This window comes from Pantherophis guttatus, chromosome 4 (assembly GCF_059756535.1).
Source record: "Pantherophis guttatus breed Tessera chromosome 4, ASM5975653v1, whole genome shotgun sequence".
Lineage (NCBI taxonomy): Eukaryota > Metazoa > Chordata > Lepidosauria > Squamata > Colubridae > Pantherophis > Pantherophis guttatus.
The window spans coordinates 29,481,151-29,494,238 of record NC_142066.1 but is presented as its reverse complement, the minus strand read 5'-3'; the positions used below and the strand labels follow the sequence as shown (position 1 = coordinate 29,494,238).

Below are 13,088 nucleotides of genomic sequence, written 5' to 3'. Positions count from 1 at the left end.
CTCAGTTTGGATCGTCAAAGGCATTTAAAAGAAAAAAAGGGTTTTTTCTTTTAAAAGCCTTTGAAGATTCCAGTTGAGCTGCACGATCATCAGAGGTTTTTTTTGTTTTTTTACTTTTAAAAGCATTTTTTGGCCAAAGAGATTGTAGAAAAAATGCTTTTAAAAGTAAAAAAAACCCTCTGATGATTGTGTAGCTCAGCTGGGCATTGGGGGGGGGGCAGGGATTTTAGCTACCGGTTCTCCGAACCACCCACCTCCATCGCTACCGGATCGGGCGATCCGGTCCAAACCAGGAGCATTTCACCTCTGCCCAATGCTCCTTTGGAACGTGGGACTTTGGCTACTTGTTCCTTGATCCAGAGGCCCTTTCCTGTGGCACGGTAGAAGGCGAGGGTTAACTGGCTGTACCAGCTGCCAGGAAGCTATTGAAGTAATGTAGGACAAGGAGTGGCAGAATCTGGGGGAGGAGTTAAAAGAGTGACCAGCCTAGAATCCCTACATAACTATTAGTGAACTAAGCCCAACCTTCCTTGAATTCTGTTGACCTTAACCCAAACAGATATTCACCTTTAGTTGAGAAGATTCTTGTGCATAGGCATAATTAGTTCAGTTGGACCTTCACAAGAGGATTTGTGAGGATCTGATCTTTTGTGGCACTCACTAAAAAGGATCCCCACTTGTCTCCACCCACCTCCTTTATGCTCTCCTATCCTTAGAGATGCATGTATGGGACCATTGGTTAATTTTTATCCCGAGATAAAATAGTAAAAGAAAAGAGTTACAATTCAATTCAAATTCAAACCTTTATTGTCAGAGTACAACATGCGTACATTGAGATTGGCTGAGCCTCCCTGAGAGTTGCACCTCCTCCAGGATGGCTCTTGGAGCCTCAGGATCACGTTATGGACAACAGAACAAAAACTGACTGTCCTCTTTCTCCTCTATCTTAGAAAGGCTTTGGATATGGTCAGAGGCATCCTGCTTGGTACTAGCTCTGAGCTGACTTATCTTACATAGTAATTTCGGCCTTGCTGATTTGGGACTTCCTTCTACAAAGGCACCATTTCTTCCCTGAAGGTCCTATACCAGTGTTACCTGAACCTCAGCAACTGTAAGAGGGATGGACTTCAATTCCCAGAGTTCTCCTGGGAATCTCCAGCTGTGTTGGCTGGGAAATTCTGGGAGTTGAAGTCCACACTTCTTAAACTTGCTGAGGGTTCAGTCTGAAGTTTTATGCCTTGTTTCTCTTTCTAGGTCAGAAAAAAGGCAGCTGTGTGGCTTCAGAATACTTCCTCGAGCCGAGGCCTGACCCTGATCCTGAAGGGCCCCTTGTTACGGAGAACACAGAAAATATCCTCAGTAAGTAGATAAGACATCTAGACATGATATGATTCCCAGCATTATCAATGGATCAATTAATATTAGGTGCATATTGGAGAGGCGAGCCAAATCAGCACAGCAGCTGAAGAAAAGAGTTAATGCTCTACATACAGTATATGTTCCTGTGCACCATAAATACCTCCAGGTTCCTAACTTATATCTCAGCCCACCTTTCATTTTTAAAGCCATTCACACAATTACAAGTCCATTGTGGGAAAGGTCTTGCACATATAATACAGATTCTATCCATTCTATAAAGGACAGAAATCTCAGCCTGTAATGCATTCCTTGCCATTATTATTTTATCCACATCAGATGCCCATCTCCATCATTTCCAAGATTTTAACAACCAGAACCACAAAAGGTATTACCTTAACCCTTTGCTGTCATCTGCTCAGCAAAGTTAAGGTTGCAAACCTGCCTCTCCCAACTTTATGGTGATGACCTGTATTTTGAGTTCTTCTAAGTCACTTACAAATGTTTATGAGTCAGCTTCAATACAGTTGTTAATTTTCACAGATGAGAAAAAGTACTTGCACACTTTGCAGTTGAGGAAAAGGGCACCAAATGTACTAAAAGAGAGGCATTGGGGGGTGGGGGAAGGGAGAGAGAGGGAGACTACCAACTTTCTTGCCCTGCCTGAACAGAAACAGTTCAGGGCAACTGGCAAGTCAGAGGCAACTGACAGAGAATGGCAGGAGGGGAATCTCTCCCCCTCCAAACCTGCTGGATTTCCACACAGCGTTTAGGTGTAATCCTGGTTTGCCAATGGTTTGTCTATATCATTTGAGAGAAATCTGCCATGTGCATAAGGGGCAACGATCAAGGACCTGGGCACTAAGCCCCCTATGGCTGGGATGCACATCAGAGAATATAGGACTTACCTAAGTTGGTTTGTATTGGTAAAGGGGCTGGGCTACAAACCAGCTGAGTTCTAGTTCCACCACTCCCTGGGTGACTTTGGCTGGGTGACTTTGGGCCAATCACCCGCAACTTATGAGTTCTATTCCCACCTTAGGCATGAAAGCCAGTTGGGTGACTTTGGGCCAATCACCAGCAACCTATGAGTTCTAGCCCCACCTTAGGCATGAAAGCCAGTTGGGTGACTTTGGGCCAATCACCAGAAGTTTGTGAGTTCTAGTCCCACCTTAGGCCTGAAAGCTGGTTGGGTGACTTTGGGCCAATCACCAGAAGTTTGTGAGTTCTAGTCCCAACTTAGACATGAAAGCCAGTTGGGTGACTTTGGGCCAATCACCAGCAACCTATGAGTTCTAGCATGAAAGCCAGTTGGGTGACTTTGGGCCAATCACCAGAAGTTTGTGAGTTCTAGTCCCATTTTAGACATGAAAGCTAGTTGGTTGACTTTGGGCGAATCACCAGAAGTTTGTGAGTTCTAGTCCCACCTTAGGCATGAAAGCCAGTTGGGTGACTTTGGACCAGTCCCCCTCTCTCAGCCCAACCCACCTCATGGGAACCACAGTGTATGCATGCCACTGTGAGTTGGATAAGAATAAAGGCAAGATAGAAATCAATCAATCCATAAAAAATGGAGCCAGGTTTCTGTGCTGAGTATCATATTGGTAATTAAACCAAACACTGCCTCTGGCCACCTCTCAGCTAGTGGATTGGGACATCTACCCAACCCAGATTCAGTTGATGTCTGGATCTGAGCAGGGCAGACCTTCACTTGATTGTGACCAAGTGTGCCCCATCCATCTGTCCTAGTGGATCTGGTCCCTCTGCTCTTGTGGCTCTCCCCTCCCTTACTATGGCTGTCTCAACCCTCTGGGATGGCTTGAGAGTTGTGAAGTGGTGCAAAGGGTGTGTGTGATGTAAATCAGAGCTCGCATGAGTAATGGTGTGAGCACAGCAAGCATTGCAGCATCAGGACAAGGCTAGCTGAGCAGCAGTGAGCCAAACAAGCCCAGTTTGCCATGAAAGCATTGTCAAATTTGGATTTCTTCAGGGGAGGGCAGCATTTTTCCTTGACACTTCCACTTCTACCAGCACCCCGTTTGCATGTGCCCCCCTTTCTCAGCCACCCCTGTTTTTAGTATATTTAGAATGCTGGCAGATTACGGAAATGACTTGGAGGGTCAGGCAAAGCTGCAATTGTCAGATTCCCATTTTATACTTTGTTAAATACAGATAAGGGGACAAAATGGCTCAGTGGTTAAAGACACTGAGCTTGTCAGCTGGAGAGCTGACAGCCGAGGTTTGAGACCCGACACTTCACGCAATGGAGTGAGTTCCCATTACTTGGCCCAGTTCCTTCCCAGTTCAAAAGCATGCAGATGGGAGTAGATTAATAGGAACCACTTCAGAGTATAGCCATGCTGGCCACGTGACATGGGAATTGTCTTTGGATGATGCTGGCTCCCTTGGCTAAGAAATTGAGAGTTGGTCATGACTGACAAGGAAACATTCACCTTCAAATTCAGTTAGTCCTCAATTTACAACCATTTGTTTAGTGACCATTCGAAATTACAACAGTACTGAAAAAAGTAATTTACAACCGGTCCTCGCACTTTGCCCATTGCAGCATCTCCATGGTCACATGATCAAAATCCAGGTGTTTGGCAACTACCTACCAGGGTTGCAGCTTCCTGGGATCATGTGACTGCCATTTGCAGCCTTCCCAGCCGGCTTCCGACAAGCAAAGTCAATGAGGGAAGACGGATTTGTTTCATGATTACATGATCCATTTTAAACAACGGCAGTGATTTGCTTAACAACCATGGCAAAAAAGATTGTGAAATTGGGTGCAACTTACTAACAACCTAGCTTAACAACAAAAATTCTGATCTCAATTGTCATAAATTAAGGACTACCTCGATGGTTGCAGACCATCAAAAAATGACCTGGTTAGGTTGGCTGGAAGGAGTTGACAGGCCACAAATTAGAGGCATCTGGTTGAAGTGGCAGACATGTATAAAAGGGCAGAGCATTTCAGCCTAAGGGCTTGAGATCTGGCATCTTAAAATCTTGTCTCAGCTGGCAATGCACTAGATGACCTCGGTCAAGCCACTATTTCTCCAGTGCAGAGATTGGGGTCTGCATGAAGACGATCAGCAAAATCAAGATGGCAGTCATAATCATGTCATCAAAGCACCACCTCTTTTACATATGTGTAAGAAGTATGATTGGGTTTCTTTTTTACCCCCAACATTACCAGCTGGCAGGAACACATTCACTGATTTTGGTAGTCATAATGAGATAGAGAAGCTCTAAAAATTGTGCCTCCCCTTCTTGCTGACCCCTGCTTAGTCCTATGAACAAAACCATCAATGGTTGCTATCCGTAGGGATTTAATGGGGGGGGGCAAGTTAAATTGATTGATTGATTTCCTAACTTGTAGGCCATTCAGAGGTGCTTCAAGAAGAGATTCTTGTAAAATAAATAAAAATAAATAAACTTCATTTCTCCTCCCACCAAAAGTAAACTGCTAAATCACACTCCTTAAAAAGGGGCAGGCTTGAGCACATAAGAATGTGCTTGAAATGACATATTTGGCACAGTGGCAGAGGTGCCCAGGCATATGACGTGTCCCTCAGCCTATTTCTGAATATGGGTCTACCACTTTTCTGAAAGGGTGCTAAACCCCTGTCTGAAAATAGTCTGAATGAAAGACAAAAGGCCTGGTTATGAGATGGGGGAGGGGGTGATGAAATGGAAGGAAATGATTGATAAACTTAATTTTCTACTATGGCTGCAAGGGAGTGGGTAATTGATTAAGAATGATTAATGATTAAGAAATCCAGTTCCGATTTTGTCACTGGCCTTAGCCAGAAATGGCTAGTGCAAGAGTAAACAACTATGGCCCCTTTATGCCTTGTGGGCCTCAACTCCCAGAATTCCTGAGTCAGCCATCTTGGCTCAGGAATTCTGGGAGTTGAGGTTTACAGGGCATAAAGGGGCTACAGTTGCCCATCCCTGGGCTAGTGGATGACGATGGAGAACATGCAATTATGATTGCTCTGTGCATAGTAACAATTGTCACCGCCACTGGTCAGATTACAGCAAATGGAGCCACCCTCCCTATCAACTAAAGTAAAAAGAAAGGAAAAGAAAGGAAAATAAAATACAAGGTATAACCATGCAAAACCAAGCCAAAACTGTGTCAAACTCGTGTTGTCATGGCGGTGTCACATGACCTATTGGGACTTTCCCCCCCTTCGCTAAACTGGGTGTGGGTGTGGCCAGCGTGTGACACATCTGGCTTGCGGACCACAAGTTTGACAGCCCTGATGTAGGCAGTGTCGCGAAGTCATGACAGACCAAAATGGTGCCCAATGCATTAATGGTTATCTTGTTCTGAGTGCTAACAGATTTAAGATCTTTTCTACTTTGGAGGCTTTAATTGTCTCCTTCCCAAATGCCCCTATATTTCCTTCAGGTAAAGTCCAACAACCAGCTACTTCAAATAGTTATATCAACACTCTTTTCCACATTTTGCTAAATTACTGCATTCAAATTATGGGAATTGGTTTGAGGTGTATTTTTTCATGTCCCTGTACAGATGATCAACTAATCAGGCTTAAACTTTTCCAGAATGCAGCAGAGTTTCAACATCTGTTGATTTCACAGACGTGCAGTTTACTTCCCATTCTGCCTAAAGAGTGTGATAATGTTGTCAAAATGATGCCATGCAAGAAGCAATAAATAGTGCCACACAATCTCCACCCCTCTCATGTACAAACAGACAGTTCGTGTTACAATGTATGATCCTCAATTCGGCATTAGCCCTCCTCCCAGGACACCTCTGTTGAAAATGTTCTGATTCTGATTTATTAACTAAAACAGTAACCTCCCACCCACCCAGAAATCAAGGATCCTAAGCGTAGAGATGGGTTTAATTGGTGACTCAAAGTTTATTTGTTTTTAATCCCCCATTTTCTTATTAAGAGATTGGTAAGACGCTCTTTGCCCTAACCCAGATTGCTAATTCAAAATAAATCAAGGATTCTTAATATGGGCAATTTTCTTGGCAAAAAAGGAGGTGATTAATGGTGCCTTGGAGAAGGCTCCATTATAAATTCTCATCCAAGAATTCCAGAAGAGTTAACAAGTTGGCAATTATTTTTGTGGAGAAAATGGGATGGGCACGGCAAAAAGAAAGAAAACCTGTAAATGGCTCTCTTTTGTTGGAGGTTGAAAAAAATGGGAGTTTTGCAAGAGGTGTGGGGGTTGGGGGGGCAATGCATTAATTTGAGCTTTAGGGTGCCAGCCAGGTTCCCAACAGTGGACTCACCAGGCTCCCAAGATTTAATGGGTGTGGCATGAATTAATGTTTACCACTAATAGGAATCAAGTGGATCTGGGATTGAGTGGGGAAGTGGGCTTGCTACTTAGTTCTGGGTTCAAATTTAAGAAAGTGCTTAAACAGGAACATATCAAGATGCAAACTATCTATCCACATGGACAAAGACATTTGAGGATATTTGAAGGTTGGTATTTCTTTTCAGGCAAAATCTAGAAGCTGCCCCAAGAGTTGATCAGCAACAGGTCCTATCTAGACTGCGAAAATCCAAATAACTACAGGTAGTCTTCACTTAATGACTCTAATTGGGACCAGAAACTCTTGTCACCAAGTGAAGAGGTAATTAAACGAAAGATCAGGTGATTGCCCCACTTAGTGACAGCAGTCCCAGGTCCAATTATTAAGCAATTCACCCACAGTTGTTAAGCATGATGTCATGTGACTGTGACTTGCGACTCCTGCTGGCTTCCCCAATGACTTTGCTTGTCAAAAGCCAACTGGGAAGGTCACAAGTGGGGATCACATGATGGGGGGATGCTGCAACTCTCATAAATGCATGACAGATGCCAAGTGCCCAGATACTGCAATGGTCATAAGTGTGAGGATCACTTGTAAGTCACTTTTTTCAGTGCTGTCATAATTTTGAATAGTTCTAAATGAATGGTCGCTAAGCAAGGATTACCGGTATAAATGACAGCTAAGGTTTGAGGATTCCTGTATCTCTTGGCTGCCATCCAGCAATCATTCAGAGATCTGCAGCCCAGATAGGATACATTTACCGCATTTTTCTGACTATAAGACGCACCGGAATATAAGACGCACCTTAGTTTTTGGGGAGGAAAATAAGAAAAAAGCTGATTGGCGGGTGAATGGCCTCCCGGAATACCCCAATCAGCTGTTCCCAGAGGTGAACATTAGCAACAGGTTCGTTGATTGTGAGCTCTGTTCCTTGCTTCTTTTTCAGCCTCTGAAATTTCTGTTTCAGAGGCTTTTTTTTCAGCCTTTGAAACCTCCATTTCAGAGGCTTTTTTTCAGCCTCTAAAATTTCTGTTTCAGAGGCTTTTTTTTCAGCTTCTGAAACCTCCATTTCAGAAGCTGGGCGGGGCTACATTCCATGTATAAGACACACCCAAATTTTCACCCTCTTTTAGGATGGAGGGAGAACAGCTGTTTGGAGGGTCTGCTTTGCTAATGGATTTAGCATCTTCTGAAGAATGGTCAACTTGATGTCCCAATAAGCAGAAGAAGAGCTGTGGTGGCTCAGTGGTTAGAATGCAGTATTGCAGGCTAATTCTGCCGACTGACAGCAGTTCGAGTCTCATTGGCTCAAGGTTGACTCAGCCTTCCATTTTTCCAACTTGGTCAATAAAATGAGGACCCAGATTGTTGGGGGCAATATGCTGACTCTGTAAACTGCTTAGAGAGGGCGGTAAAGCACTGTGAAGGGGTATATAAATCTAAGTGCTATTGCTAAACACTCCAGGTAGGTGATTGGCGAGTGGACAATCTGCAGGGTAAAATTTGTAGTTTCAGCTTTTGGAGGGTTATAGGTCATGGCAGCCAGCAGCTCTTTTTACCCCAAGGAGAAAAAGAAGAATACCTGCGAATACCGGTGGATAAGTTAATCCGTCATCTGATTGTGCCAAAGAAATGCAATATGAGATTTTGAAAGTGCCATGGATTGCAACTAGAATAAAAGTGAAAAAACACACTCCTTCAGAGCAGCTAAGGTTATTGTGATTATATTAAAGTAACTTTGTGGGAATTTGACCAGCAAGAAAAGATCGCCACGGCAGCAGTTAGGAGCAAGTGAGGCTACTGTATCAGTTCTGCACAAATCCAGATAGCCACTAGATGGCAGTAATGAATTTAGAGTCCGCTGTGTCTGGCTGCTGCCATCAAACAATTTTCTCACTTTTTGCTACAGATGCTGTAGCCCTACACTCCAAGAGAGTATGTATGTTTTTGTATATATGTGTGTGTGTGTGAGAGAGAGAAAAATATGAATATATTTATTCCTGCCCCCTCTGCTGGATAAAATAAGGAACTACTTCACTCTTATACTTAAACCTGGAAAAAAATTCTTTGTGCTCCCAGCAGTCAGCGCCGGTCAGAAAATGGTGCAATCCTGGCATGCAGAGAGTAGAAAGAATTATGCAGCTCATTATTAGTGCTGTCCCAAGCAGAAATTCCAGCAAGGACAAATGGGATAGTCAAAGGAAATGTCATTTTATCAGCAGCAAACTCTTGTGCAGTTCCACACAGAAGGGGAAAAACTCAGCTATGACACTGTGCAGGAAAAAGCACACTTGAGGATGGATTTTAAGGAGGAAGTGAAGGCATGCAGGATGTGTGTATCCGGATGAGGGATAATAAAACTTAAACAGGTGAAAAGGAGTGAGCGGAATTGATTGGAAAAGAGATGTTACCGGCTGCTATCAAACCTGCCTTTCCCAGTTTTATATTTATTCTTTTTTTATATTCAGCCATACCCAGAATCAGCACAAGCAATGACTAATGGAATGGAGAAGAGATAGGAAAGGTTGACTGATGGCCTCATGTGACGTGATTCCTGTAGCCTGAGATCAATTTTCCCCAGCTCAGTGCCTGTTTGATCAGCAGGCCTTCTGCTATGATGCCTCTGGGGAGGTGGGAGCAGACACACAGATTGCTTGATTTCCAATTTCTTGGCAGCAATACCAAAATGATTGGCCACTGTCTTCTTCTGGGATATTGTTCACTTTCCCAGTCTACCTAGACCTGTAATATTCCCTGCTGGTTCTCCCATCTAGCCCCCATCCTAGACAAGAGAAGTCACTTGCTGTCATCTGCTGGGACAGAAGAGATAAAACTACCAATAGAAGAGAATATTTGTAGCTCATGATTGAACTGTGGGGGCCTTGGTGCTCTCTGAGTTTGGTGGTTTTCTTGCAGACATTTCATTACCCAACTAGGTAACATCATCAGTGCTAGCAGAGAGACTATTATTGTCACAGTGAGGGATCACAATCCCAGTGGGGTGGGGCTGGGATAGACTAGAAAATAAGGACAATAGGAAAAGAATAGGAACTTTCTTCCTTATGTATATAGTTATTATGCACAGGGAATTCTTGCAAGAAGGAACATAAAAAATCACATATTTTACTTTCAGAGATGGTGCACTTTGTCCCCAATATTAATGCATGTAGCCTGACCTTGTTTGAATGCTGCAGAACTTGGAACAGAGAATGCCCGTTTATAAGATGACCCTAACTCAGTGTTTCTCAACCTTGGAAGCTTGAAGATGGGTGGACTTCAACTCCCAGAATCCCCCAGCCAGCGCTGCCATCTTCAAGCTACCAAGGCTGAGAAACACTGCCCTAACTATTTTATATTGCAGGCAACAAATACCAAACTATCAATGCACAGAGCAGAGCTATACAGGCAGTCCTTGACTTATGAGCACAATTGAGTCTAAAATTTATGTAGCTAACTGATTAATTTGTTAAGTGAGTTTTGCCCCATTTTATTACTTTTCTTGCCACATTTCTGAAGTGAATCACTGCAGTTCTTAAATTAGTTACATGGTTGTTAAGTGACTCTTGCTTTCCCATGATCCCGGTGTCAGCGTTCCAGAAAACCCCCCATTCCAAGTAAAGACTCTGAAGCAAGCATTTTTCATAGTTCTCTTTACTAGAATAGGTAAACTGGCACATCTGGGGAAACCCGAATCTGAGAGGTCCGGGTTTTCCCTCAATAAATCAAAACCCCTATAACCATCCTCTCACTCCTCAGTCGATCACATGCTCCAATCAACCGCCATCCCATCTCGAGACATCACTCCAACCTCTCCTTCTCCAGATGCAGGATCGCCCTGACCTTGACCGACAGGAAGAATGCTGTTTTGTCTAAATACATTTCCTCTACTAAATCCCCCCTCCTACTTTCCCACGCATGAGAAAGTGGCAACGTGCAAGCTTCTGTCATAAATATGCAACCGTCATAAATATGAACCAATTGTCAAGTATCCGAATGTAAATTACATGACCATGGAGATGGTGCAATGGTCATAAATGTGAAAAATGGTCATAATTCACTTCTTTCAGTGTCATTGTCACTTCAAAAGAAAAGGCTATGGTGGTGCAGTGGTTAGACTGCAGTACTGCAGGCTACTTCTGCTGACTGTTGATTGCCAGTAGTTCGGCAGTTCAAATCTCACCAGGCTCAAGGTTGACTCAGCCTTCCATCCTTCCAAGGTTGGTAAAATGAAGACCCAGATTGTTGGGGGCAATATGCTGACTCTGCAAACCGCTTAGAGAGGGCTGTAAAGCACTGTAAAGCGGTATATAAGTCTTAAGTGCTTTTGCTATTGCTATTCGAATGGTCCCTAAATGAATTGTTGTAAGTCAAGTACACTACTTGTACTGGGAAATCTCCTCCTCCCCCTCTTACTCAAAACTTTGTACAGCATTTAAAAGTAACACTCTTCCATACCATTATATATGAAATAAGGTGATGGGCTGCTGAGATAGGAACAAAATCTAATATTTATTTATTGTATTTATTTATTGGTTCGATTTATATGTCGCCCTTCTCCGGAGACTCAGGGCGGCTTACAATGCATTAAGCAATAACCTTCATACTTTTGTATATACCTGCTTAGTAGGGCTTTTGCCCTCCCCCCCCCAAGCGGTGTTCTTTTTTATACAAAGTCAGCTTATTGCCTCCACAAACCGGGTCCTCATTTTACCTACCTCGAAAGAATGGAAGGCTGAGTCAACCTTGAGCCTGGTGAGATTTGAACTTGCAGTAATTGCAGGCAGCTGGTGTTACTTAACAGCACTTTAGTTTGCTGCACCACCAAGGCTCTTATATATATTCTGCCCCCATCTCAGCAGCCTAACACCTCACTTTGCTGTGTGTGTGTTAGAGTTGTCTTCAACCAGGTGGTTTAGGGAAGTTTTCCAATATTTTGATCAGGGCATAGATTGAGAAAGTTGCTATAACCAGCTCCTTAAAATTAGCAAAGTCACATTCTGGTCTCGCTGGGTACACAGCAGGACACATCCATGTCATATCTCTTGGCAATCGTGTAGAAGTTAGTAATTCATCGTGTTCCTCTGGCTTCTCAGGCTCCTCGGAAGCCGTGGGAATTTGGGGTGCTCTCTCGTCTACCTTGATTAACTTGGCCTTCCCTCAAAGCTTCTTCAAACAGACTGTCTAAGTATCTTGATGAGGAAAGTCATTGAACACAGAGCTTGAACACAGAACCATAACAATACACAAGCACACAATAGATACAAACTTAAACTGAACTGCTCCAAACTCGATTGCAGAAAATATGACTTCAGCAACAGAGTGGTCAATGCCTGGTATGCACTACCTGACTCTGTGGTTACATCCCAAAACCCTCATTTTTTTTTTAACCTAAGCTTGAGAGAGCTCTTGCATTATTAATTCAAGCACGAATATTGGTAGATAGAATTTGCCCTGCAAAGGTCAGAAAAGCAGCACTTTCCAAAATGCAATTGTTCATAGGTGCAGGAGGTCCAAATCACCCTATCAGATTATAAAGGAACTAATGAAACGTCCAGCTGCCAGCAGGGAACACTGTGCAACAGCTGGAAATTGTGAATTATGTCACCTTATTGGAAATAGTAATCCACAAATACAAACCTTGAAGGGAATCATAGAAATACGATATTTATCCCAATTTCGTGTCCTAAGAAACTTTGTGTTTTGAGAAAAAAAAAACATGTTTCAGACAGAGTAGCAAAGTCAAACTGAATATGACAGTGAATTGTTAGACTGAATGGAGTGGGATCCATTTATGATTATATGTAAACAAGAGAGTGTATATAAAAATAGTTCTAGAATTATTACAAAGGCAGATAGTAAGATGTTTATGCTGTTTTACAGTATGACACATTTACATGTCCCTTTTGGGGGGGGGTGCCTTTGAGTGAGTGTTGATTCCTGGCAACTGCCTCAACTAGTTTCTGCAGTTTTCTTGGCAAGTTATTTCAGAAGTGGTTTGTCATTGCCTCCTACTAAGGGATGAGTGAGAGTGATTAGACCCATGATAGTGAATTATGGCACGCCTGCCACAGGCAGCACGTGGAGCCATATTGGTAGACCCGCAAGCTCAGCACCGGCACACATGCACGCACTGGCCAGCTGATTTTTGGGCTTTCTGGGACCACCAGAAGTAGGGAAACAGGCTGTTTCCTGCCTCTGGAGGCCCTGGGGGGGGAGGCTATTTTCACCCTCCCCAGGCTCCTAGAAAGGCTCTGGAGCCTGGGGAGAGCAAAAAAATGGGCCTACTGGGCCCATCATGCCATCGCGTGCCAAAAGCAGGGGGAGTGCGGGGGGGGTCGCATGCGCGGGGGCGGAGCTCATGGAATTATAGGTGTGGGCTCACACGACACCCCCCCACACACAACCCTTGCTTTTGGCACACAATGGCAAA

General features: G+C 43.6%; 1 protein-coding gene across 3 annotated transcripts in view; it reads left to right on the top strand.

The window, feature by feature from the left end:
* CACNG7 (calcium voltage-gated channel auxiliary subunit gamma 7) overlaps positions 1 to 13,088 on the top strand; it is a 70,890-nt gene that overhangs the window by 15,915 nt on the left and 41,887 nt on the right. For all 3 annotated transcript variants that reach the window (XM_060692798.2, XM_034419445.3, XM_034419444.3), the window contains one exon: positions 1,255 to 1,359. In XM_060692798.2, coding sequence (XP_060548781.1) covers positions 1,255 to 1,359 — 105 coding nt within the window. The remainder of the gene's footprint in view (positions 1 to 1,254; positions 1,360 to 13,088) is intronic.